Source organism: Anas platyrhynchos, chromosome 13 (genome assembly GCF_047663525.1).
Source record: "Anas platyrhynchos isolate ZD024472 breed Pekin duck chromosome 13, IASCAAS_PekinDuck_T2T, whole genome shotgun sequence".
Lineage (NCBI taxonomy): Eukaryota > Metazoa > Chordata > Aves > Anseriformes > Anatidae > Anas > Anas platyrhynchos.
In genome coordinates, this window is record NC_092599.1 from 14,197,232 (window position 1) to 14,223,383 (window position 26,152).

At 38.9% G+C, this 26,152-nt stretch overlaps 1 protein-coding gene across 3 annotated transcripts in view; it reads left to right on the plus strand.

Moving 5' to 3' along the window:
• Nucleotides 1–26,152, plus strand: part of RFT1 (RFT1 glycolipid translocator homolog) — an 85,393-nt gene that overhangs the window by 55,705 nt on the left and 3,536 nt on the right. For 2 of the 3 annotated variants that reach the window (XM_038186169.2, XM_038186172.2), the window contains 11 exons: nucleotides 13,343–13,428; nucleotides 13,701–13,817; nucleotides 15,557–15,746; nucleotides 16,320–16,421; nucleotides 17,387–17,521; nucleotides 18,415–18,493; nucleotides 18,768–18,818; nucleotides 21,011–21,141; nucleotides 22,313–22,457; nucleotides 24,211–24,316; nucleotides 25,589–25,838. In XM_038186169.2, the coding sequence (XP_038042097.2) occupies nucleotides 13,343–13,428; nucleotides 13,701–13,817; nucleotides 15,557–15,746; nucleotides 16,320–16,421; nucleotides 17,387–17,521; nucleotides 18,415–18,493; nucleotides 18,768–18,818; nucleotides 21,011–21,141; nucleotides 22,313–22,457; nucleotides 24,211–24,316; nucleotides 25,589–25,838 (1,392 nt within the window). Of the gene's footprint in view, nucleotides 1–12,898; nucleotides 13,222–13,342; nucleotides 13,429–13,700; nucleotides 13,818–15,556; nucleotides 15,747–16,319; nucleotides 16,422–17,386; nucleotides 17,522–18,414; nucleotides 18,494–18,767; nucleotides 18,819–21,010; nucleotides 21,142–22,312; nucleotides 22,458–24,210; nucleotides 24,317–25,588; nucleotides 25,839–26,152 lie in introns of those variants that run through there. The other variant, XM_027467900.3, reaches the window with a different exon arrangement.

The window sequence follows — 26,152 nt, forward strand, 5'->3', positions numbered from 1 at the left end:
AGGCAGAAAGTCAGTAAGATGAAAATCAGCACTTCCTGTGTGCTGTTAGTTCAGTGTCACAGTTGTCAGTCTACTACTGCCTGTCATTATCAAGTGCTTGATAATCAGTATTAATCTAGTTCTGGGATAACTTCTAAGAAATTATTTCATAGCATAGCAGCTGGAAGAATGTGCTACACGTTAATTATTTGCGTTATCTGTCTCCCAGAGTAACAGCTGGCAAGCAAAGAGCCTAGATTAAAACCCACTATGCAGATAAGTGCCCTGTTTATGTAGGTGTAGAGCATATTATATAATCTCTTAGAGCCAATGCCACCAGAAGTGATGAAATACTACGTGATGTAGGGACTGATTTGGAGTACATCCTGTGGGCCTGAAGTGGGAGGCACTGTTCTCTGTGCAGGTGTGCGCAAGATCTCTAATGCTTGTGGTTTTCTAATGTGACAGAAAAGAGCTAAGGAGTCACAGGGTGAGAAACTGGTCTAGAAATCAGTCAGTGAAGACTGCTGTCGTCTTTGAAACGTGACTGTACTGGCTGGTTTCAAGAAGATGAATGTAAAGATATGGTCGTGAAGTCGTGGTTGGTGTTCTGACCTACGCAGGTGTGTTCCCCGTTTCTTTACACAGATTGCTAAGCAGTGGAACTCTCATTCCAGGTAGTGGAAGTCTGAATTATTAGCAAAGCTGCTTAGTCGCGGGCAACTCCTGCTTTCTGTTTGAGAAGGCAGAACAGTAAACTGGAAGTGTGTACTTTGTCCTTTCAGTCTCAGCCTCGTCAGCCTGTTTCCCAGGGAGGTGACAGTTGCTGTTGTACGTGTCTTCCCATGCATCTCCTGGGAGCACTGTGCAGAGTTCTACATGTGCTTGCTCTTCGCCTGGGGGGATGCAGCATTAGTGAGTCCTGTGAGACCTTGAGCCCTAATGAGTCACTCGACCCCTCTCAGATTCTTGCCTTAGAAAATGAGAGGATCGCAGAGATGCCCTTTTAAAGAGCCAGCATGCTCCTTCAGTGACAGAAGGAAAGACTGGTGATGAAACCTCCTCTTGAAACCTCCATGCTGTGTTTATAAGGGGAGGACTTTCACTCCTAGGGTCCCTACATTATTTCAGACTCTAAATGCAACTTAGAGTTGCACTCAGTTAAGTATACTTTATTTCCTGTCCTGTGCTTTCAAGTTGTAATGCTTGAACAGTGGAAATACTGTGTTTTCCCCAGAGGCAAAAACAGTCTTGTGAAGGATAAAGTATCTGGGAAACATTGGGATGAAAAGGAAGTTCAGGAATTGCACAGCATAACTTACAAATAAGAATTCCAAGATGTTATTATTTTTTTTAACCTTATAAAGAAATGATCAGCTCCCTCTTTCCCCTTATTTTGCTTTATTTTGTGACTTGTATTTAGTTATATTGATGTATACTGTATGGAGTGCTTATTGAGTATGTGCAACTTAAGTTACATTATCCAGGCTGAAAATACTAGGGGAAAGCAGCAATGATAAGATCTGATTTAATACAGTGCAGTTTGTAGCATCTGGCTGTCATATTTCTACGTGCTTGTCTCCTACAAGCATTCTGACAATTAATCAGTATTGATATGATACTCTGAATGTGCAAAGGATTTTACAGAGTAAGTGCCAGCATGACTGTATGCCCTTTGGCAGAAACTAGATGAGGTAAAAAAAAAAAAAAAAAAAAAAAAAAAAGAATATTTGACTTTTTAGTTGTACAAACTTTCATTGGGTTTAATCTATTCATATAAAGGAAGGAACTAATAATGAGGTAATCATTAGAGAACTATGAGCAAGACTGTTCTTATCTTTTGCTTTCCTTTGGTACGTATCCAGAAGAAAGCAGTAACAATGCCTATTCAGTCTACTTATTTTTATCTGTTTTGACAATACAGTCACTAGTTTTCTACTGTTCACATTAAACTTTTGGCAGGCTTGTGCTGCTTATTGACCATAAAAATCCTCCCATGCACTTCCAAAGGAAAATTGGGAAGTCTTTCTGTTCCATGTGCTGTCTATTCATCTCACAAATTGCACAGGATAATTAGACTGAAATTTCCTATTTATTCATAAACCAGCACAGGATGGGGAGTAACACTGGAAACTGTCCCAAAATTGCCCAGCCAGCTCTGATGTTGTCAGCATAATTCAGTCTCTGTGGCAGTACAGTGCTGTCGGCTTTTGCGTATTGCTAGCCAACCTCACTTCAGAAATAGTTGCAGAGGGGAGGTTTTTGTGATTTTTTTCCCCCCTCCTGTGGTGTTCCGGGGTGGATTAAAAAAAAAAAAAAAAAAAAAATTCTTGGTCCCACACTGCCTTAGCAATCCCATCCAGTTTTCTCTTTAATGTTTTCCACATATGGTTGTGAAATTCAGTGTCTGACTTCTTTCCTAAATATAGAATCATCATTCTTTTTGAAATGATTGATGCAGTAAGCTTCACTTGTTTTCAAAACCTGTCTTTCTCCTATAAGAATTGAGCATTTTTCTAGTGTCTATTTTGCAATTACTTTTCATGTAATTTTACTGCTCTTTTTATTTCACCGTATTTTGGTGAGTATCTATTTTGCTCAGTTTTGAAGCAAAAAGCATAAAAAGAACACTATCAGTGGAAGAGTAGCCATGCGTAAGTAGCCTGTGTCCCGCAGTTAGCATAAAGCTTGTTTTTCACACAGCTGTGCTTCTTAGTTTGTGTTTTTAGAACAAAAGTGGTGATGATGGTATGAGCAAAGATGAAGCTTACTGTTTTTTCAGTTCAGTTTTGAGCAAATAGCTTTTGTCTCTTCACAGCACTACCCAGCTGTAACCTCCTCATGTACTTCTGCATGATGATCATGATGAAATAGAATTTTTCTTCATGGAATTTATGAAAATAGAATTACCTTTAAATGAATGTCTTTGCATTGCCTCTCATTATTGACGATAGATTTTGGTTCAGGTGAAAATTGACCAAATGCAAGTCTGGTTTGAAAAAAAAAAAAAAGTACAAACTGAATGATTTTTGTTTTTGTTTTTAACTGGTGAGACTTTGTGTGTTTATGTTCACTACTCAAAAAGAAGGAAGCAGCCTATGATTTTAATAATATGCTTAGAACAAAATCTGAGATTTGAACAGCTTTTACTGCTTTGGCAACGTTTTCCATTGTCAAATTTACATTGACTTATTGCATAACTATTTCGAAGCAGTTCTGCCAGTGTAGGTCTCAGTTTTAGGGGCCTACAGCACCTTCAAACCTCTCCACTTTCAGCACAGGAAAGAACGTGTAATGTCACATTGGGGACACAAATCAGTAAATGGCACTTTAAAGCAAACAATTTTATTAATGGGGAAGCAATTGTAATTGCTAATTACAAATGTATACGAGTGACCATGGTCCTTAAAATAGATTGTTCTTAGGTGGGTAAAAATATGTTTAAAAAAACATTTTAATATTTTAATATTGTCAGTCAAACTTGACAGGCTTCATCCTGCAAATGTAAATATTCTGTTAAATATTTAAGAACAAGTTTAAAAAAAATGAGGGCAGTTTTGCATGGACTTTTTTGAAAAACCCACTATTCAGTCCTGTGCATATTCAGTGTTGTATAGGGAAAAGGATTGCTTATTTTTTGTATTTATACATTAACAAGGCACATCAGGTATTGGGCCGATGTTGTTGCAAATCATATATTCCATATTTGTGTAATGGATAAGATCTCACTGTTCAGTATCATGGCTCACTTTCCTTTTTCAATAATCACATGGAATTAGTGACGTAAAGGTTTGGAAAAGTGCCATGATTGCAGTAAAAAAGGTTGATTTCATAATTTCCTGACTAGTGCTTTCCTAGGCTGCAGTGAATTCGCATACCACATTTGAAGACATGAACAACATTACCGAGCTTCATTCTGCACAATTTAATACCTAAGAGAGGGGGAGGTGACTGAAGTCAGAGGCTCAGGGCACGGTGTCAGTGAAATAGCTAGAAGCGCCATATGTGCTTAAGTGCTTATATAGTGCTTATGCTGTGAGGTTCTCTGTATTTGACAGAAGGAATTTGAACAGTTTGCCACAGACAGAACAATTTCTCGCTCTTTGCATTGGACTTTCAGCATGACTGATAACATCAAGTAGGTTTTGCATGCAAGTGGACAGGAACTTGCTTCATAGTAAACATTAAGGTTTAGGAGTATGATGTGGGTAGAAGATATGCAGTGCTGGTTTAGTCTCAGACATATGGTCAGATCCTTTTGTTTGAACCTCCCAACATTCTTCAGGATGTGAGTGGGAGTATTCTACCATTTACAAAAACTTTAAATGACTCCTGTAACATGTTGCGATGAGCCTGCCTTATTACTGGTTTCTCAGAAAAGAATTGTGTTTTAGGTATGATGAAAACAGAGAGCTAAAAATGTATGTTGAAATACATAGTCCTTTTGAAATGTACGGATGAAAGAACCGTGGTGTGATCTGTGACCCACAAGCTGCAGAGCAGTTCGTAAAGGCACTAGTGACAGTTTATGGCTCCAGATTAGCAGTGTGTCACGTGCTGAGCCTTCAGGTTTCTAACATGATGCTCGTGAGGTCAGGAAGATGAAAGTTCTTCCACTGAGAGAGATTTCTCTTCTGATGTAAGTTTACTTTTTGAGTAAACTTGAACCTGGGAAGACTTGCTTCTGTTGTTCGATTGGCTTATCTGGGCCCCCTTACGGGCTGTAGGGTTGACTGCATTCCTTTTTAACCTCTCTTCCACTCGGCTGTGACTTGTGGTAGGAATGCAGACTTCCTAGTAAAAATAGAGTATCTAGTAGGATATATAGAACTTCTCATAGCACAAGTTCTTAGGAAGGTAAGAATTACAGAGTATGTACACATGCCAGCATCAAGGTGCCCCTGTGGCCCTGATGATTACCAGGGAAAGGAAACAGTCAATTAAATGTCTATAATGCCTTCCTAGTCACATGAAAGCCGTAACTCCTTTATAAGTAAGGTGCCTAATTATTTATGCCCAAGTATCTTGATGCTACTACAGCCAATATACCCACCAGCTTGTAGGTGTGGTCAGGGATAGATTCGAGGATGATGACATCTGTTGTAGCATGCAGATTTTTACCCTCTGCAACAAAACAATGAGTCTGAAGAGGGAGAGGAAAGGCAAAAAATGGATAGCGAAGTTGAGGCAACAACTAACCTAAATTAATTGCTCATTGTCTTTTTCTTTTAGTTGCTTCTTCCAGCTGTGAATTTAGCCCCACGTACTGTTATGCTGCCACTTCAAAAAACCACCACCCACACCCACAAACCTTTAGAATTGCATGGACGTTCTAGTTTGTCTTTTTCAAGTTGCAAATGTTGTGGTTTAATTGTAAAATAAAAAGTCCCCTCTTGCTTCCTTACTAAATAAGCTGTTGCATTGCATTTCCTTTTGAAGATATACTTTGTTTTTTAGCTTTGCCTGTCACTCTGAGCTTGTGCTATACAGTCAAGTAGAAAAAAACAAACAACAAACTTCCCTTTATTCAGTCAAATTGTAACCATTGCAATCCTTCTTAATGGAAGGGGTTTGGTAAAGCCCATGATTTTGTTAGTGTGATGCAAGATCTTGTATTTGAGGACTTTCAGAAAGGCATCTCCTATAATGACTGATCTCACTTGTCTTTTCTATTTGTCCATCGTCAGCACAGTGCTTGGGGCAGGTGGCATTGCTAGACTCTGAGCCATCCTATGTTTATTCTGTGTAAGCCTACAGACTGAGCCAGCTGGGATAGCAGTGCAGCTAAACTTGGAGAGTAGCCTTCACAGAATCACAGAATTTCTAGGTTGGAAGAGACCTCAAGATCATCGAGTCCAACCTCTAACCTAACACTAACAGTCCCCACTAAACCATATCCCTAAGCTCTACATCTAAACGTCTTTTGAAGACTTCCAGGGATGGTGACTCCACCACCTCCCTGGGCAGCCTGTTCCAATGCCTCACAACCCTTTCAGTAAAGAAATTCTTCCTAACATCTAACCTAAAACTCCCCTGGCGTAACTTTAGCCCATTCCCCCTCGTCCTGTCACCAGGCACATGGGAGAACAGGCCAACCGCCACCTCTCTACAGCCTCCTTTAATGTACTTATACAGAGCAATAAGGTCACCCCTGAGCCTTCTCTTCTCTAGGCTGAACAAGCCCAGCTCCTTCAGCCGCTCCTCATAGGACTTGCTCTCCAGGCCCCTCACCAGCTTCGTCGCCATATTCCTGATGAACTGAGAACAAACGAAGGGCTCATCACAGTACCTTTTCTAATGGCCTAGGGCTTCAATCTAGGACAGAATAATAGTATTTTTTTTCTGAAGAGAAAGGTATGTAATGAAGTCATATTTTCAATACAGTTTGAGGCAATGCAGGTCAGTAACGTGACTTTATGCAGATCTGGATTAGAGGCAGAGTTGATTTTGATTCTCAAGATCGTTCCCCTATATTGAAATTTAGGGGAGTCTAACTTTCTTCAACCCCCTATGTTGTTTTTAGGTGTTTATTTACCTTTTAGTGGATGGTCCTCTTGGGAGCTCTTCTCAAAAATGGAGATTGTGGAAAAAGAAGTTATCTCCTGATGGAGGAGAAGCTTTGCTTCCCATATTGCTAATGAGCTTTTCTAATTGGATTTTCAGGGTTTTGCACTGGAAGTGAAGTTTAGCTGTTAAGTATAATGTGAGAGTTCCTGAGCCTGAAGAGAAAAATACATTTTGGGACTGTTTTAAGAGATTGCTTACTTGTCACTAAGGAATAAGAGGAACCCCAAAATGTATTTCACTTAGCCGTAACTGTAATGAATGATAGAGGAAGTCCCGTAAGGGGGATAGAAGTATTTTAATCTTTAAAGTTTGCCAAACTGATCACTGTATGCTCAAAGGGATTATTTCAGCTAACAATGGAAGTCAGCTCTTGAGGGAGATGGAAATGTATGACATGAAGAAATACTTGACTCATAATTAATTTTGTTCTACAGGTGATCATTCACAGTATTATGTAATATCACACAATGGTAATCTGAAGGTGGTATATGGTGACTCACAAATCCTGTATTCTCAGGTTTTATAAGGTATTCCATTTAAGTGATTCTTTTCCGTTCAAATACTGAAGTACTTGAAGTAGTAAAAAAAACAAAACAAAACAAAAAAACCACTATCCTGTTTTGTGTCAGCTATAAGGCTTTACTAGCTGTAAAGTATAACTCCTTGATGTTTCTAGCTTCTTTAAAAGTAAATCTCCTATGACTCAAAGAAGAAAAGAGAAACTGGAATATTTTACAAGAATATTTTTCATTTAATGCATTTTCAGAACCCAAGCTCTGTTATGTATTGAAGAAACACTTGCTAGATGAGTCCTTCCAGGGTGAATATATTAACATGTTCATTGAGTTATTGTCACTGTTGATTTTAAGACTTAAGGCCATTTCACACAAAAAGAAGTGATGCTGAGGTCAAAGCAAGTGTAATAGCATTTGTTGCTGAATTTGAAAATATAGGAGGATCACCCTGCATGAATACTCAGAAGCTGTGAAGTGTTTTAATGAACAGAGCCTTATTTCTATATGACTGTTAGAGGAAATAGTGTATATGAGCATGTGTTTGCATAGCAACTAGGAATCTCCTGTAGGCTTTTTGCACCTCTGTATCTTTCAAATATAGTTTCCTTCAAGGAAAGTAGCTTGGAGCTTATGGAGGAATAAGATACCAAGCACTGGTTAGCAGAGATTTTTAAGTGCTTACTGCTGCAGCATCTTTTTCTATAATTTTAGTATGGCTATTATACCCCCAGAGTATACTTGTGTATTCTCACTGATAATGCGTTCACCAGCCAAACCTACACAGCAAGCGTAATTGCAAAGTTTAACCTTATACAATGTGTATGAGGGAAGAAGTTTGCAACACCTACTCATCACATTTGTAATTCAGGTTTGTAAGTTACAATTTGAGATGTATTGTTCCCTTGAAATAATGCTTATCACAATGATAGTTGAAGTTGCATGTATCAGGCATGAAGGATAAATGAAGACAGTTAATATTTTACAAGGTGAAGGAAACAACCTTGAGAACTTTTCATTTATGATTGCTGCTGACATTATGAACTTTCTCAAAAGATAGAGATGTTTCCATTATATATTGATAGACTTCCAGGGCCACAATAGTTAGATGAATTGTCTAAGCTGTGTTTGAAGTGAGTGGCTGATGCAAGGTTTCTTAAGCCAACTATGAGAGAGGTAAGAAGAGAATGTTAGATTGTAGTGAACATGACTGGAATTTCTAGCCTTGAGGAAGGCAAGACAAAAATCAAATTCATTTGAACATGTAAAAGTACATACAAAGGAAATGCTTAGCATTTAGAACATACTGAACAGTAAAGATCGTGCAGATTTGAATATGTATGTGTTTAAGGAATGTACAAATTCTGCAAGAATTTAAGTAAGGAGCTTGCCAGCTCCAGTGACAAAACTACTGTAATTTATTACTTCCCCCAGATTCAATAACTTGGATTTTTTTTTTTGTAGATGTTAGTGTCTGTAAACACTATGGATTTTTAAAGTGCAAAGAGAGCAAGAAAAATGTAAAGATTACTGGAAGCACACAGCATTGCACAGAATGTTCCTTTTTTGCTCTTATAACTAATACATGTATATGCTATTTCTTAAAATCTGCCTAATGTATTGTAAAGTATGCAGTGTAATCATTTGACACAGTTGTTGAAAACTTGGCGCTATCCCATCCTTAATATTTGGCTATTTGAATTGTGTATTTGTGGCATTTTTTGCTTTTCCTGAGTTGAACATTAGTTTACATTACATATTAAAGTCCCCTATACTTAAAATATTTCAATAAATAAAAATAATTTTAAAAGTGAAACTGATAAAGCAGCAAAACAGTTGACCAAATTACATGTAAGTAGTGTTTTTAAGAACAATGTACTCTGAAAATGTGTGAGGCAAAGTTAATGTTAACTAGTGTTAATGTTAATTAGTAGTAAGGCCACTGCAGAAAGCAGACTGCATTTTTTTTAAATGTAGCATACTACAGAAAAAAATCCTCTGCATTCTTCAAGGAGACTGTTAATCCCAAAGAAAAGACATAAATGAAATCCTTGCTGAACTAGTAATGTAGCCAGAAAAAGATGCAATTCTTTGTTTAAGCACATAACATGCACTGAGAGATTAACTCAGTCCACAAAGCCTGGGGACATTAATATGAAAAGCCCTTTAGGGACACTTTGGAGAGAAGAGAAACTGTCACAGCAGTAATTGCTAGTGTCCTTTGCTGGTGAATGGCCTGTGAATTTCTTCTATCTCTTCTTGCAGTTCTGCACTGAAATGGAAATAGTACATCCTCGCATCCAGATACATCCCTGATCTGAGAGAGGAGTGATCTCCAGAGAGCTTAATGAGGTTTAATTCCTAGTCTGGTAAATCTAGATGTGACTCCTTGCTTTGCTCCCCAAACTCCTAGTTGTTTCTGTGGAGGGACAAGCTTTATATGATCAGGAACAAAGAGATCTCTCACATGCATTCTTATAAAAATCTAAGACAAACAAAAAAAAAACAAAACAAAACACATAATTTGTGTCTTGTACTGACATAAAGTTTCTGAGCAGTATAAGGAAAATCTTTTGGAAAAGATCCCAGGGGAAAAAAAATAAGTGTTTTTTCCTCATTAATGAAATGGCAAAGAGTGGATTTAGAGCAGAGGTAGAGCAGTTCTGTTGAGCCTCGTGCTTCCTACAAAGCATGGGGCTCTGCAAAGGTGAGCTCTGCAAAGCCAGCGCCGTATGGTTCCAGCTCTCTCTCCCCTCGTCTCCTATATTGGTATCTGCGGGCTGCGGGTTGGAGGGGTGGGATGGGAAGAGGGGTGCGTATCAACCTTCAGTGCAGTAAGTGCTGTTGGGAGGGCCTGCTGCCCTTGGAGCCTCTCCTTCCAACTGCAGCAGAGTCCAGGCAAAGGGAGGCACGCAGCAGGGCTGGGCACATGAACGGCAGCCTTTGGCTGCTTGCTTTGGCTGTCAGGGATCTTGCTTTGTCTCTGTGTGCAAAATAACTGGAGAGGATGCCATCTGGGGACACGGGTGCTCAGCCAGCAGTAGGGTTTTTGAGTATTTTTTGTTGTTGTTCATTCTAAAAATGGTCCTGACTGCAAAGCTAAAGGTTTTTGCAGCAGCTGTAGAAATCTACAGTCTTTAGCTCACAGCATAGGTAGCCATCTACATCATGCACTATTCCAGGAGGTATTGGGCAGCAGCAGAGAACTTTGCCTATGATTTCGTAGTTGGTTATCTAACTTGATTCCTAAAAGCAACATTTAAGGGAAAAAAATGCACAAATAAGACAAAGTTGTGAAGTTATGTTACTAAATATAAAGCGTAGTGTTTATTTGGTTTAATAACCTGCATGTTTACTATTGATCCTTTACAGGGGCTTTAATTTTGGTTCTGCAATGAGCTGTTTTAAAATGCGGTCTTGTTTCAAGATCTCAATGCTGATTTAAGATGCCTGCTGCCCATTGTCACTTTATCATTGATTTGGAAGCTTTTGTCCAAAAGGAAGTTTGCTGTAATAGTTTAGCTGAAGGTGATTTCCCTTGTGATATAATGGAAGGTCTTATAACATGTTAAGAGCAGTTAGTACTCAAGAAAGTTTTATCAATTAGTATAAAAATTGTAGACTTTGACTTCATATCACTTTGTCATGAAATACTTTATTAATGGGATAGTGAAATGAAGTTACAAACACTAAGATTTTTCTTTCTGAAAGTTTATAAGAACAGTTGCAATTCATTCTGAGGCCTGTATACACAACTGGGTGGTGTTTTTTGGACTAGTTTAACTTTAGAGCAGATCTAATGGTTCTCTATGTTCCAGAGGTTCCATGTACCTTTCATACAACAGGGGTTTATCTGACTGCCCTGAGCCAAGCAGTATAGTTTGTTCTGTGCTGGAGGAACATTCAGCCTAGTTTAGGTCCAGATGCAGCCTAACTTTGGGAGTAAGGACCTTTGTAAAGGTTACTTTATCTTCCTTTGTTGTTAAGGAAACTGAACTATCTTAGAGTATGCTGTTGTAAATAGTTGTCTCATGACAACCAAAAAAGGGATACGTTGTGATGGGAGGCTGGAGGAATGCATTAAGTGGGCATCGCCTGCTGTGGGAATTGCAGGATAATGGTTTTGAACACATTTTCTTGTGAAGTTTCTTCAAACTGCATACAAATTCAGTAACACAGGCTTACCATTCATTAACATAAGTTTTACCATTCTCAAATTGTTAGTTAAAAAAAAAAAAAGTTATTTTTTCTTTTTTTTTCTTTCTTTTTTTTTTTTTCTGACGAACCACGTACTTTGGGGACTGACCGGACTGTCTAGCTGCTGGCTGCCTCATCTGTGGCTGCTTGCCATCTAGTGGTGTAGATGCATTAATGCCAAAATGGTGTAAGTGGCAAAGCCACTTCCTATTAAAACCATTTAAAGCTGCAGTTTTCTCTCTCTTTTTTTTTTTTTTTTTTCCTTTTATTTCCTAGCTCCCTGTGCTTTGCAGCTGTTTCTGTTTCAACTTTGAGGTGAAACTGTCCAACAAGACATTATCAGTTGTCACTCACTGTTGCCCATGACAGATGCCCAAAAAAGTTGGACTCTTGCCTACAGTTAGCACACTGATTTCTTCTGTTTTATTATTTGATGATCCCTATTTTTGTCAGAACATGTAGGCATATGCAGAGAACAATGTGAATCCTTGCTGCAGTGTTGTTAGATGCTGCATACTTTATGCTCAACTGCACTTTTGTTTCCCTCTGCAGTGTATATAGCAACTTGTGAAGGATTTTAATACAACAGTTCAAGCCTACAGTTCACCACGCTATTGGCATCAGCACAAACTGTAACATACTGTCTTTTGATTTCCACTGCCATCATTGCCTCTACTAAGAAAGGCCCAGAGCTTGAGTTATCATGACATCAACTGCTCCCTGTGAGAACTGTAAAGCTGACTGAAGGAAGGAGCAGTGGAGGAGCCTGAAGTCTCTTCCGTAACACAAAACGTGAGATCATCTTCCTGTCTCTGCCATTGGTCTGATTACTCAAACCAACACAGGCCAGTGTCTTCTCTTTGTCCTCGTTGCCCTGTCTTTACAATAACCTTTGTTAGGCACTTTGATGTATGAAATGCAAGTTAGCTCTTGCCAATATTAGTACCCCACTTAAGCATTCACAGGATACATTGCTCTGCTGCGTACAGCCACCTCTACGTCATTTCCAGATTGTTTAAAGAATGCTATCAGCAAAGATGACCAAATAAAAGGGTCTGAAAAATGTTGCTCTGAACACCTGGAGTGGTGGGCATAGCATCTCGGAGGAGGGATGGCTGCTGGGGAGACTGCTGCTCTGCATGATCTTGAATTTCATTTGGTTTTCCAGTTTCTCTTAAGATCCCAATTTAAACTGTTGCTGTTTGTATTCTGTCATAAAGTTGAAATCAAGTAGGCCTTTTCCCCTGTGAACACTTTCTAACAGCTGCTGTTAGAATTAAAAAGTTTGGGTTCAACTGGAGAATTGCTAATAAAAACATTACTGCTCTGAACTGAGCCACGCTCTGGTGGGACGTGTTCTGCAACCTTGACAGCTGTGCTCTTTTTACGTATTGGTGCTGAAATAGTGATCTGAAATTGTCTGGGACACTTCTGATTTATACTGAGAAAGGTCTTAACTGTTTAAGATTTTAAGTCAGTGTATTATTAAATTCAAGTAGGTTCCACTTAGATTGTATTTTTTTTTTCTATATGAGGCTTTTTTTTTTTTTTTTTTTTTAACAGAATTAAGTGAGGTGGTTTTTTTCCTCCACTTTTACCTCAGCTTTCATCTTCTCCTTACATCTGCACAACTCGTGGGCTTACTCTTCAGAACGGGCCTGATCGAACTCGCGTGGAGATTTTTCAGAAACCACTGGAAAACCCCCCTTTGTCAGAAAACGCTATTTAACGGGGCATCTCTTCTCAGCTCTCGGTGCCTGTCACCTTATTTATTTTTCAGCGAAATGCCAGCCTGCGAGGCTGGCGGGGAGGGAAGGGAAAGGAGACTTCGGCCCCGGCCCGCCCCGCTCCTCCTGACGGGATCGCGGCGCGACTGCGGCGCCATTTCCTGGCGGCGGCGCCCATGGCCTCGCAGGACGTGCTCAGCCAGACCACCCGGCTGGCCTCCTCCAGCGCCCTGCTGCAGGTGCGCGGCGGCACCGGGCTCCTCCTCCTCATCTTCCTCCTCCTCTTCCTCCTCCTCAGGGGTGCCTGGCGGGAGCCGCCCGAGCCCCAGCCAGCCCTCAGGTGTTTCCTTTCCTTGCCAGGTGCTGTTCCGGGCGGTCACGTTTGGGCTGAACGCCTTCACCCTGCGCCATCTCTCCCGGGAGCTCCTCGGCGTCGTCAACGTGAGGTGAGCCCGGGCCGCGCTCCTGCCTCCTTCCCAGGAGTGCTGGGGGCTCCCAGCACGATCGGGTTCTTTTTTCATTTATTATCGGGTTTTTAAAGTGCTTGTGTGTGTTGTGGGGCCTCGGGATTTGTAGGCTGTGGGCTGTGTGTAACTCTGGTTTTTGTTTTCCGGAAAGCCTTGTGTTGTCTTTTTTTTTTTTAAGTCAGTAGTTGTACTGCATGCTTTCAGAAACAGTACGTAATGAAATAATTATTTTTTTTCTTCCTTATCTTTAGGCTAACTCTACTTTATTCAACAGTTCTCTTCCTAGCCAGGGAGGCGTTCCGCAGAGCTTGCTTGAGTGGGAGTACGAAGCGAAACTGGACCAAAACAATTAATCTGTTGTGGCTGACGTAAGATCCCGTTAAAATCTTTTTTCTTTAAAACTTATTTTTGATTCTTGTCTAAGAGCATACAAAATGAAGGGCTGGTTGTGTTTACTGAGGTACCTATTTCACCCTTGAGTGTTTAGTAATCCCAGTCACGTTTCAGGACAGCCGCAGGAAGCGGGTCGCTCTGGTGCTTTATTATTAATGAACTTGTTCTTGGGGCACATAGGAAAGTGTGTCACCAAAGGTATTATCAGGTGCTGTTTATTCCGTTATCCATCCTGGAGTTTCATCTATGTTGTAGCTGGTAAAGGACAGCTCTGTTACCCAGATATTTAGTCTTTTCTTTCTCTGCCTACTTATTTTGACTCTTTTGTTACTTGATATGTGTTTATGAAGCTGCTTAAGATTTTTTTCCCCTCAAACTATTTTTTTTTTTTTTTTTTAAGTCTTGAATTCTAATACAATTTAATGATGTTGGAAACGTAAATGTCTGTGTTAGGAGGCATGTGAAAGGTTGGAAACAAGCAACAGGAGATAAGTAGGTCCACTTCTTGTAACGGCAGTGCTGTTTCATATCAAAGTGGAATGCTTAAAGTCCATGTGAAGCTGCGGCCAGAGTGCATAATCACCCACTGGAGATAAAGGGATTTTATGGCTAGCTTTTCCCTTCTGGCTCCTGGGCGCACCGTTCTGCTGTGTCCCTTGTCAGATCCAGCAGCTGTGCAGTGACAGATAGATTGGGAAGTCAGTTTTGTCTGAGTGATATGTTGGAGAACTGCCTCTGCAAGACAAAACAGTGGTCTTCTATCGGGTTAGATCTGACCCAGGAGCTGGGGGGTTGTGTTTTTTCATCTGCATCCAGGTATATGAGAGAGGGATAGTCTGTTCTAGAGAGCTTTAAACGTGATACTTTATTAATTTTCTTCTTTGTAACTTCTTTTAATAAATTTTCTTCTGTTTGACTGCTTTTCAAATGGACACTGGATGATAACAGTTATAAATGACCACGTGTGTTTTTTTTTCCTAGAGAAGCATAATTTAAAATGAAGATAGTTTCTTGAATGATCTGAAATGCATCTTAGGAGTTTGTTGTCAATACCTTAGGAATCTAATGATGGGAGGGTCAGATAAGTCCTGCTGCAATGGTGTAAAATTTTCTGTGCTCTGCAATAGGCTGTGAGTTCTTGAAGCACTGTCAGCAGAGAGTAATACTCCTGTGCCTAGCTTTGCTTTTTAGCTGCAGTTGCGAATCCGTGTGGCTTTGAGCTACAGTAGATCACTGAGGTGCAGGCGAGCATTCCCTTCATCTGACTCTGCTGTTGCTCTCTGGAAGACTCAGACCAGCAGCTGGAGCAGTAGCAACTTTATCTGTTACAGCAGGATACACTAAAGCTTGTCTGCAAACCTCTGGTAATCACAGTAAAATTGCACTGTTAAGAGATTTATAGTATTCTACAGGGCGATGCGGGATCAGACTTGAGTCATACAGAACCAGAAATGCCAGTAGGTGGCCTTATGTGAGGTTCTTCAGTAGACAAAGAGTAGGTCAGGTATATATGTTTTGTGTCTGGTGGAAGAATGCATTGAATTTTCACTCCAAAAAAGAAAAATATATTCATGGTGTAGTTAAAATAGAAATGAATTCACCAGGGTATTTTTTTTTAATGATGGCAATGCTTAAAATTTTAACTGATTTTTCACGTGTTCTTTTTTCTGCTTAATTAACATTTGTATTGACTGTTTTTATGTTAACTTTTTAGAGTCCCTCTCGGTGTTTTTTGGTCTGTTTTCTTGGGCTTAGTCTGGCTACACTTACTTGAAGTACCTGATCCTTCTGTGGTTCCTCATTATCAGGCTGGTGTAGTGGCATTTGGCCTTTCTGCAGTTATTGAGCTTCTGGGAGAACCATTCTGGGTTTTAGCCCAAGCTCATTTGTTTGTAAGACTTAAGGTTAGTAAAGAAGCTAAATACAAAGGTGTGTGTGTGTGAGAGAGAGAGAGAAAATTATTTTTATTGACAAGATGATGCAAAGCATGTAAAGAAAGAATTCCTGAACTAGATCTTCCTATGTTCAATAACATAAGAAAGCTATGTACTGTTTAATATTGTATGACTTAATTGTAACGTAGTTTGTTCCTGTTAAAGAAATCGGTTTATTTACAAATTATCAGTTAAATGATCTTGAAATGTATAGTCATGATTTTAACTGGAGGGAGGCACAAATGGCTTCCACAGCTTTGCATTTCAAATGATTGTTGGCATGAACTTGTGATTCACACAAAATTTTTCCCCTTATGTCCTATGCAAAAGACTGGGAAAGTGCAATGGAGGAATCAAACTGTAAGATGAGAGAAATCAGAGAAGTTGCCATCTAAGGTGGCTGACTCAGCAGAAAAAATGTGATAGCCTTACTGACTTTCAAAGTCTTATATTTGTTCATAAACTGTATGTGAAACTAAAGCATTTTATGCTTCTGAAGGTGGTTAACTTGGCTAAACATTCTCTGTTTTCTCTTTCTTAAAGGTAATTGCTGAAAGCCTTTCGGTGGTGTCAAAATGTGTTTTGATGGTTGTTTTAGTAATCCTTTATCCTCAATGGGGCCTTCACATTTTTTCCTTGGCTCAGGTAAGTTTCCTGTGGTCTTTCTCCATAAATTCTTAATTCCTCAGAAATAATTATTTGGTATTAGCTTTGATGTTTAGCCTGGTACATAACCGGGGAGGTGAGACTGAGTGCTCCTGTGAGGTTTAAGTTAGTATTTTGCTGATACTTACTGACTTGACATTTTGATCCCTGTCAGTTTAATGGAGGTATAAGAAAGCACCCTGTTCTGTCTATAAAGGCATGTTTTGCAAATAAGGTTATTGATTTATATAAGCTTTATATTAACTTTTTTCTAAATCAGTTATGCATTGTAATGCTGAAAGACTGCTCACCACTGGGCAGTATTAAGGTTCAACTTCAGATTCTGCTGTGTAGAAGGATATAATCCTATGTAACCCTTTATCACCATATACCACCAACCTATAATGCCACCTTATCAGAAAGTGCTAATTGTGCATAATATGTACTTGGGTTACAAGTTTGTCCTTGCTACAATGATTAAGGAATATATTTGCACCTTAAAAGTGTTGTGGCCTGTGCAGTCAGTTCACTAGAAGAGAAAATGTGAGCTGCTGCAGACATGACTCTTATCTTTCAGTTTTTGCAGTGACCTGGGTAGATAGCTTATAACTGATGGAAGTGAGAGATGTAGCTGGTAGTCGGTTGTCAACTTTTTTTGACTTTAAAATTGGACTTAACATAATCTTTCTAAAAATGCTGAATAGAACGTTACTAAAGTTGGCAAAAGACTTGATGTTTACCTATTTTTTTCTTTAATCAAAATCAACAGCATTCTTGGTGTGGCTTAGATCAATGTCTTCAGCCAGTTTAAAATTTGATAGGAGTAAAAGCTATTTACTGTGTTCTGTTCTTGCTGAATTTATAATTCCAGCATGTTTTTCCACATGCAATTCTAGCAAGTACTTCTGCATTTGTAAGTTAATTTTGTTTTACTGTTTTTCTTTTTTTCTTATCTATCTTTTCAGCTTTTATATACCAGTGTTCTGGTAATGTGCTATATAATTTATTTTGGAATGTTTTTGGGATCTCCTGAAGCAACGAAGAAGTCATTTCCAGTCACTAGAATGAAAGCTCTATTACCTAAAGTGGTGGAAGATGAGGTAGGTTGCACAGTTTATTTCTTTTATTTTAAACCTTTGTTGAGAGAGCCTTGAAATTTATTTTGAGATGGTAGAGTTAAATGAATCATTCTGAGGGTAGCTCTGCGCTTCAGAATATATGGCTAGGAGAAAACATTTACATTAAATTCTGTTTATGGTTTGCATGAGTAAAACAGAAAAACATTATGAAACTTAACCCCTTTATATTTTTAGGAGCTTGTTTATCTTTCAATAGCTTTGTATGAACCATTAATTGGAGATTAAATGTTTACAGTGCTAAGGAGAATGACCTAGTATCAGGTAGGAGACAGAAGAGAAACCAGAACTTCAGCTTTTCCAGAAAATAAGCATGGTAGCGTACAGCAACCTACAGATACTCAGATCTCTGATGTCTTCGTATAAGGAAGTGGGACAAAGTAATAAAAAAAAATAAATAAAAAACACAGCAAGGAAGATGTTCTGAAAAGGATTTACATGTTGAGAAGATAAAGGTTGTTCTTTCTTGTGGGATTTCTAAATTACTTACTGCTTTTCAAACTGTCCCTACATCTACTATGAGAGTGAAAGTTATAATGGCATGCTTTTTTTTCCCCCCTCTCCTTTGTTGTTTTCTGCTAGAGTTTTCTGTAGAAAGATGATTCAGGTCCTTTTGTCTATCTACATGTATAACATTAGTCATTTTCAGCAAAGGAAAAAGTCTTACTTGGCCAGACCAGAGTGATATTTGTGCTTGAGTTTAGTGATATTTTAGATATTAGTAGCTATGACGTTGTGGGTTTTCCTCATCAATACAGAGTGGTTAGAGCTAGCGTAATGAACAAACTTTCTATTTTGTATTTCTGCTCTGTAGTTTCTATCATGGTTATTACTTTTCAGTATTTGTTTTCTTACAGACTTTCCTTAACTGGAAGGAAGCACGGTTGACCTGGAGCTTCTTCAAACAATCCTTCTTGAAGCAGATTTTGACAGAGGGTAAGGTGTGATGTGTAGGCATGTTGGGGAAGGGTGAGCGAATACCATTTACAAAATTGGGCTGGAGATTGAGATAGGTGGGTGGTGATGTTCAGAGGGTGGCAGCAGCCGATGTTACCTACTCAGATTTAAGTTTTGAGGGTTTTTACAACACCTGAACTAGGTCCTGTCCCATTTGACCTTGTCTCTTGAATACTTCATGTTGGAAGTACCTGAATATATATTAGGAAAGACTTAGGGTCTTGTTCTTATGTTCTTTATTTTGAACTTCCAGGTGAACGATATGTGATGACATTTTTGAATGTGTTAAATTTTGGAGATCAGGGTAAGTGTGAAGATACTGTGGAATGGTCACAGTGTTCTAGTTGGTACTATTCATCTGATTCTGAAAATAATTTACAGCATTTGAAAATAACTTGAAAGTCTCAGATTTCAAAGCCTTTCTGACTTTGAGACATCTTTCAAAGCATGATTGAAAAAAGGAGATAGAATCAAAGAGTGGTTTGGATTGAGGGGGACCTTAAAGATCATCTAATTCCCCAATCATCTGCCATGGGCAGGGACACCTCCCACTATACCTTGTTGCTCAGAAAACTTAATTTATCCTCGATTATCCTGTGTGTATGGTGCCATGTATTTTTTTTTTTTAATTTGTATGAGTAGATACAGAATCACAGTATCATTAGGGTTGTAAAAGACCTCCAAGATCATCCAAACATATCCATACTACCACTGTCACCCACTAAAACATGTCCCCAGGCACCATGTCCAGCCTTTCCTTAAACACCCCCAGGGATGGTGACTTCACCACCTCCCCAGACAACCTGTTCCAATGCCTGACTGCTCTTTCTGAGAAGAAATATCTCCTCATTTCTATCCTAAACCTCCCCTGGCACAACTTGAGGCCACTCCCTCCAGTCCTATCACTGGTTACCTGTGAGAAGAGGTCGACCCCCAGCTCCCCACACCTTCCTTTCAGGGAGCTGCAGAGAGCAATGAAGTCTCTCCTGAGCCTCCTCTTCTCCAGACCAAACACTCCCAGTGCCCTCAGCCACTGCCCGTAGGACTTGTGTCCCAGGCCCTGCAGCAGCTTCGCAGCCCTGCTCTGGACACGCTCCAGGGCCTCGATGTCCTTCTGGGAGTGAGGGGCCCAAAGCTGAACCCGGCACTCGAGGTGCGGCCTCACCAGAGCAGAGCCCAGGGGGACGATCACCTCCCTGGTGTGCTGGCTGCACTACTCCTGACACAGCCAGGATGCCGTTGGCCTTCTTGGCCACCTGGGCACACTGCTGGCTCGTGTCCAGGTGAGCATCAACCAGCACCCCCAGATCCTGTTCCTCTGCACAGCTTTCCAGCCACTCTGCCCCCAGCCTGTAGCCCTGCATGGGGTTGTTGTGGCCAAAGTGAAGGACCTAATACTTGGTTTTAAATTCATTATGGCATAGTATCTGATACATTACAGTTGTCTGTCTCTTCATTTTTTATTTTTTTTTTCTGTTTTGTCTTCCACTCAAATCTGTCAGACATTACAGCAGAAGCGTTGTTTGTAGCAGTACTTCTCAAAACTGAGCTGTGTTCCATAAAACAACTTGGTGTCATTACAGAGTAATGTGTGGCAGTAGCAGTACAGATGACTGCATTGGCAGCACCTTGGGTCTTTCAGCTTGGGAAGGAAAATAGGCTATAATTGTTGGACCAATGTTAGAAGTTTTTTGGCAAGTTTGAATTGCTTTTAATTGCTGGCAGAAGTATGTTCCTCCATAAGTACTGGCTGTATGTGCTTGCCACTAGTAAGTGCAGCCACTCTAATCCTCCTCAGAGGAACAAATGTGCTGCCTCTTACTCAAGAGTCTTAAAAAGAGTAAAAGAGCAATGAGAGCAAAGTCACTTGCATGCTCAAAGTGTTAGGAAACATTGATTCTGAGTCCTATGAAATCAGTCAGAACTTTATTTCAATGTGAGCTTGTAAAGCATTTATCCATATGCCCAACTTCGTGTGCTCTCAGTGTGTTACAGTAACACACATGTCTGAGTGGGTTTGGAGCAGTGCTCAGTGTCTTGATGAGGATAGAAGTGGTGGTAAAATGTTACGTAGGGTTTCTTGTCCACCTCAATGAAAACAGAAAGAGAGAAAGAAAGAAAAAACATTAAAAATGGATTCTTTCTCTTCCTTTATACCAGTAAAATCCGTATCTTTCTGTCCCCAGTCAGTGAAGAGATTTTCTTTCATCAGAATCTTTGAACTTCCTGTACAGTACGAATTTGGAATGTGTTTGGTGCTGTTACCAAATTCTTGTTCTAGCTTTGCCATCTGTCTGTGGGCAAGACGTCTAGTTTGGAGCTGGGCTTGCTGTGACTGTCAGAAGAGTTTTGGGAACACAGCTGTAATGTTGCACTAAGTTCCACTTGTGTTCTCTTTGTTCAGTGGAAACATTAAATTGGAATGCATATTGCTGTTAAAGACTTGGAATTGAAATGTCTTAAATTACAGGATGCTGTTATCTTTTGTTTTTAAAGGTGTATATGATATTGTGAATAATCTTGGTTCACTGGTGGCCAGGTTCATCTTTTTGCCTATCGAAGAGAGTTTTTATGTCTTTTTTGCTAAGGTGTTGGAAAGAGGGAAGAATGTAAAGGATCAGAAGCAGGTATGTTTTTTTTTTTTTGTTTAATTGCATGTCAAATGCTTGCTTTTTGTTACAGGAGTGTGAATGGCAGAAGTGTGCATTTAAACTGAGTATGAAGACTTAAAGTAAAAAAACACGTAAAATAAAAAACTATAGTCTTTGAGTATAAAGACTTAAAATTGAAAGTAAGTTGGAGAATATGTCAAGGGAGGTTGTACCAAAAAAAAAAAAAAAAAGACTAGGTAAAAAGCCAGTGAAATATAATTTAAGATATGCAGTGGCATAGTACTGCATTGCATTATAACTAGAGTTAACATAATCTGCTTTGAACAATGTGGTGTAAACACTTGTGCATTTCTAGATGCACTTAGGCAATTATTGTAGATTAAATCATGAAAGCATGATTTTTGCAGCAAGTGCTGTTTTAAAATATTTGACTGACTTGTAGATGTGTTTTGCTCATAAGTAGTAAGGAGTAGTGCTTCCAAAGAGTGCAATTCTAGGAAGAGAATTGTATTTTACTTGAGCTTCAGGATCACTTGTGGTGTAATGATGAATGTTGAACAACAGGTTTCGGTATGCTCTAAGTAAGAAATTCTCAGTCAGGTGTGAGGGTCACACAGTTGAACAATTCCTGTGCCTCAGATCATGGGTAGGCTAAACAAAGGTGCACCTATTTGTGTGCTTGATATTTTAGAGGTAGTGTGCTGTGTGTATGTATACAGCATAACTGGTAAAAACGTTTGACTTCTCTCTGTTGTCAGCTGTATCTTAGGAGGTGGCAGAACTGACAAGTTGCTTGTTCTGGTGTGACAGATCTGCATTCCCATGCAGCAATCAAAATCTGACCCTTCTGCTGGTTCAGACTGCAGCCTTGGGCAAACACCCTTCTTTTCTTTGCCTGAGCTTAGTTCTTACTGTTTAAGGAAACAGCAGTGGCACCCATTCAGCGGGCATGTTGGTGACTAATGGTTGTTTAGATTTTTGAATGCATAAAACACAGAATAATAAATAGTTGAGCACTGTTGGAAGTTAGGACCGTGTGTACAGATAAATCAATACCAAATGATAGTATTAACACCTTTTTACAGTGTGCAGTTTTTTTTTCTATGGAATAGTTTTGCTTTGTCAAAATAATTGTTACGCTATTCTGATCCATGTAAATGACTGCCTTTTTTTTTTTTTTTTTCAGGATGACATTGCTATGGCTGCAAATGTATTAGAACTGCTGTTGAAACTTGTGCTTCTGATTGGCCTTACCATCACTGTTTTCGGATATGCCTTTTCTCAGCTGGCTCTAGATATTTATGGAGGCTCAATGCTCAGTTCTGGAACAGGTAAAGGGGGTAGAGCTGGCAACCAAGCCATTCTTTATAAACAAAAACTGCAGCTCAGCTATTATGAATTCTTGGGTAAATCAGCTGATCTTTTTGAGAAAGATCATCTCAGATTAAAAGAAGTTTATAATTCTGAGTTGTATTGCACATTTTGAACTGAATAGCACTGGTATATTGTCACCTGGCCTTATTTTGACTAAACTGTTTCATTTCTTTGTCCTGTTGTAGATGCTTAAATTCAGAATATTCTGACTGTAGCATTCTAGCTTGTGAAGTTGCTTTTGAAGCAACTCTTACGGAAGCTGGAATGTTGCTGAACAGTGGTATTAACAGGATGTGGAGGCTTACTGGGAAGGAGGAATAAAGAAATTTTTTTTCATGTCTTGTGCACTAGTGCATTCACTTGTAGTCATGTCGTATCATATAATGATGATTGTGTTGCTGTGAAATGCCTTCCATTTCATTCTGAACTGTCTGTTGTATCTGACTTTCTTAGTAGTCCTGATGTTGTTGGTAAAGTTGAAGCTGATCACTGCTGTGTTGCTTTCATGAATAATTAACGCAGCATCCCTTGTAAGATTGCTTTGTGTGGATTGCACAATGGATAAAATTAAATCAGGACACACAATTACTTAGATAATGGATATAGCTTGCAGAAAAAAACTGTTAGGTGTGAGCTTTGCCTATGTATATAAGCAGTGCTTCAGAATTACAGCTTTTTAATAATAATTTGCTTTCATGACCTGTTAGTTGCTCTTTACAGATTTTTTTTTTTTTTTCTGTAAAACGCCCACTGAAATGAATTTCTTAGCTTGTCCAAATCCAGAACTTGATCCCATTGCAGTAGCATCTGTACATATGTACTCACCTTATGTTGAAATGTGCTGAGGAGCTCTAAGAAAAGTATGATCAGGCTGGGATGCAATTCTGGTCTCTTAGAAGCTGTGGGACCATCTTATTTGTGGATATATTCTTTTGGATTTTTTTCTGAGTGCTTCCTAGTCTAATGCTTTTATGTATGCCTGAAAACACTGTCAGCAGCTCTACCTTGCGTGTCTGCAGTGGGTTTACTGCTCACTGGACAGCGACTGAAGTGGGAGGAGACGTGATAGGAACTACATTGCTGCTGTTGAGCTAGCTCTCAAGAAGGAATATTAAGGGATACACAAGAACCTGTTAAAAACCATGGGAATAATTTTCCCAGTGTTAAAACTAGTCGCAAAAGGACAATAACATTATTTCAAAGACCGAATGTGAATTTTGAAGTCATATATAAATTACCTCCTACGTGTAAAATCGGAATATCTTTTGTCTAGCACAGTTTTGAATATGCTAAACAGCCTTCTAGTTTTTTTATGCTGTTGTATTCAAAACATACTTATTTTATTGCCTTGAGAACCTCACATTATTGAATTCATTTTCACCAATTTCTGTACAAAGGATGACTTGGTTTATAATGTTAATTTTAATTTGGTAGGGAATCCCATTCAATAAAATATCACTTTGGTAATGGACATCTTTTCTGTTACCATAACTGCTCCTCCCTTGTGTTCTGGATTTGTTTTTATTTTGCCTTGTTTTTTTCTGTTAATGTTGTTGTGAAGATATCTAAACCAGAAGCTTGTTCAAATGAATTTAAAAGTTTCCATTATCATCAACAGTAACATCACAACTTTTTATCTTATCAACAAGTGTAAAAACTACATCTCTTCGTAAAAAGAAATAATCTATCATTTAAATGGTTTTTTTTTAGGTCCAAATCTCCTCCGGTGTTACTCTTTATATGTCCTATTTCTTGCTATCAATGGAGTAACAGAATGTTTTACGTTTGCTTTGATGTGCAAAGAAGAGGTAGACAGGTAAGTAGTAGAGTCCCCAGAATGTTCCTGTAATTAATCTGTGTACAGTATGCTTAGAGGACAGTTGTTCTGCTTGGGTATGTGCTTAGAAGCACATCCCTGCTGCCCCAAGAGCCAATTTCTTTTTGCAGCCATTAAGAACTCTGTTCCTGTCTTGTGCCAGGTGCAACAGAGGGGCAAGGACACACATGCTAGTTTTGTTTTTTATATGTTTGTTAATGAACATTGTCTTAATATCAGTTTATCCTGACTGGATAAAGAGCTTGGTGCATTTGAAACCAGTGTAAAAATGCCTTGCCCCACAGAAACGCAAACTCCTTATTTAGGTGCTGGTATGCAGATTTAGACAGCTTTAGTAAATGTTTAAATGTTGGGGTAAAAAGGTCAGAAATCAAGAAATGAAAATGTTCAATCATCTTTTGGTAGATGACTAACTGGGAAAGTAATTTAAATGTGAAGTCTTACTTATTATACATATGCATCTAAAGTTTTAGCTTTTAAGGCAGACTATCATTTAAAACTCACAACTGTTAAAATTTTTCATGCACAGTTACTATATATCAATTATACTTCTGAATGGATCTAATTTGTGCATCTGAATTCAGGTTTATCTACTTTAAACAGAAAGCTGGAGGAGATGACTTCCTGAGATCCCTTCCAGCCTGCATTATTTCTTGATTCTGTGTTCATCCTGGCTTATTGATGTTGCAGCCTGGTGGCCTCCCCTCTGCTACCATTAGGCTTTTTTCCCTCTGTAGCAGCTGTCCATTAAAAGACCATACCAAATTAATAAGATTTTTTTAAGAAGTCATTTAATTAATGATGTCTGCTTTCCATAAAGAAATATCCTTTTAGACTAGCAAGGGCTGCTGTCGTAACCTAGAACTTCGCTTCAAAGGCACTGTTTGGACAGAAACTAAATAAGTGTCATCTTGCTGAGTATTCTTTTTCTTTAATACCTAATATAAAATAGCAAAAAATCCTCAGGTTTTAATGTTACTAATTATTGTTACAGAATTTGACTTTCTGAAATGAGTATGCAGCTGAATAGTACAATAGAATTTAATTAACATCATGTAGTTCTTGGTTTAGTTTCCTTGATGTATTTTCTATTCTTTCAGTCATTTTTTCTTTTTTCTCAAATTTTTCTTCTGTTTCAAGATGAGAGAATTTGTTCCTTATTTTACTAAATTGTGGGACTTTTATTTTTCAAAGATATATTTAGTAAATACTGTAACTGTATACATAGTTTGAATTGTTTCTTCTTCGTAGGTACAATTTTGTTATGCTGGCCTTGTCCTTCACGTTCCTGTGCATCTCCTACTTCTTGACCCACTGGCATGGCAGTGTAGGTTTTATCCTTGCAAACTGCTTTAATATGGGTATTCGAATTGCTCACAGCACCCACTATATCTATGATTACTTCAAGGAAAGCACTTACAGACCTTTGACAGGCTTGCTTCCTTCACCAGTTTTGATACTCGTTTATGTCATAAGTGGAGTAATTACTGTTTTTTCAGAGGTAAGTGTCTTTCTCAGACCTTTCTTTCACTGTGAAAGCAAATATCAGATGACTTTTGTTTCCACAAGCAGAGAAATATAACTAGCAAAAAAGGCTTATAACCATAGGCTAGAAGACTTCCATTACAGGCTTGCAAGGCTGCTTATATCTATTAAAAGATTAAACAAATACATGAGGTTATATTGAACTTCATGTGTGTATCTGATGCACCTCCAGGTGGCAGAGGAATATCTCTCTGACAAGTAAAATAAAATTTAACGCATTTCTGCTATCTGTACGTAAATCCGTATCCTCGGTTCTTAGTAACTGAAATA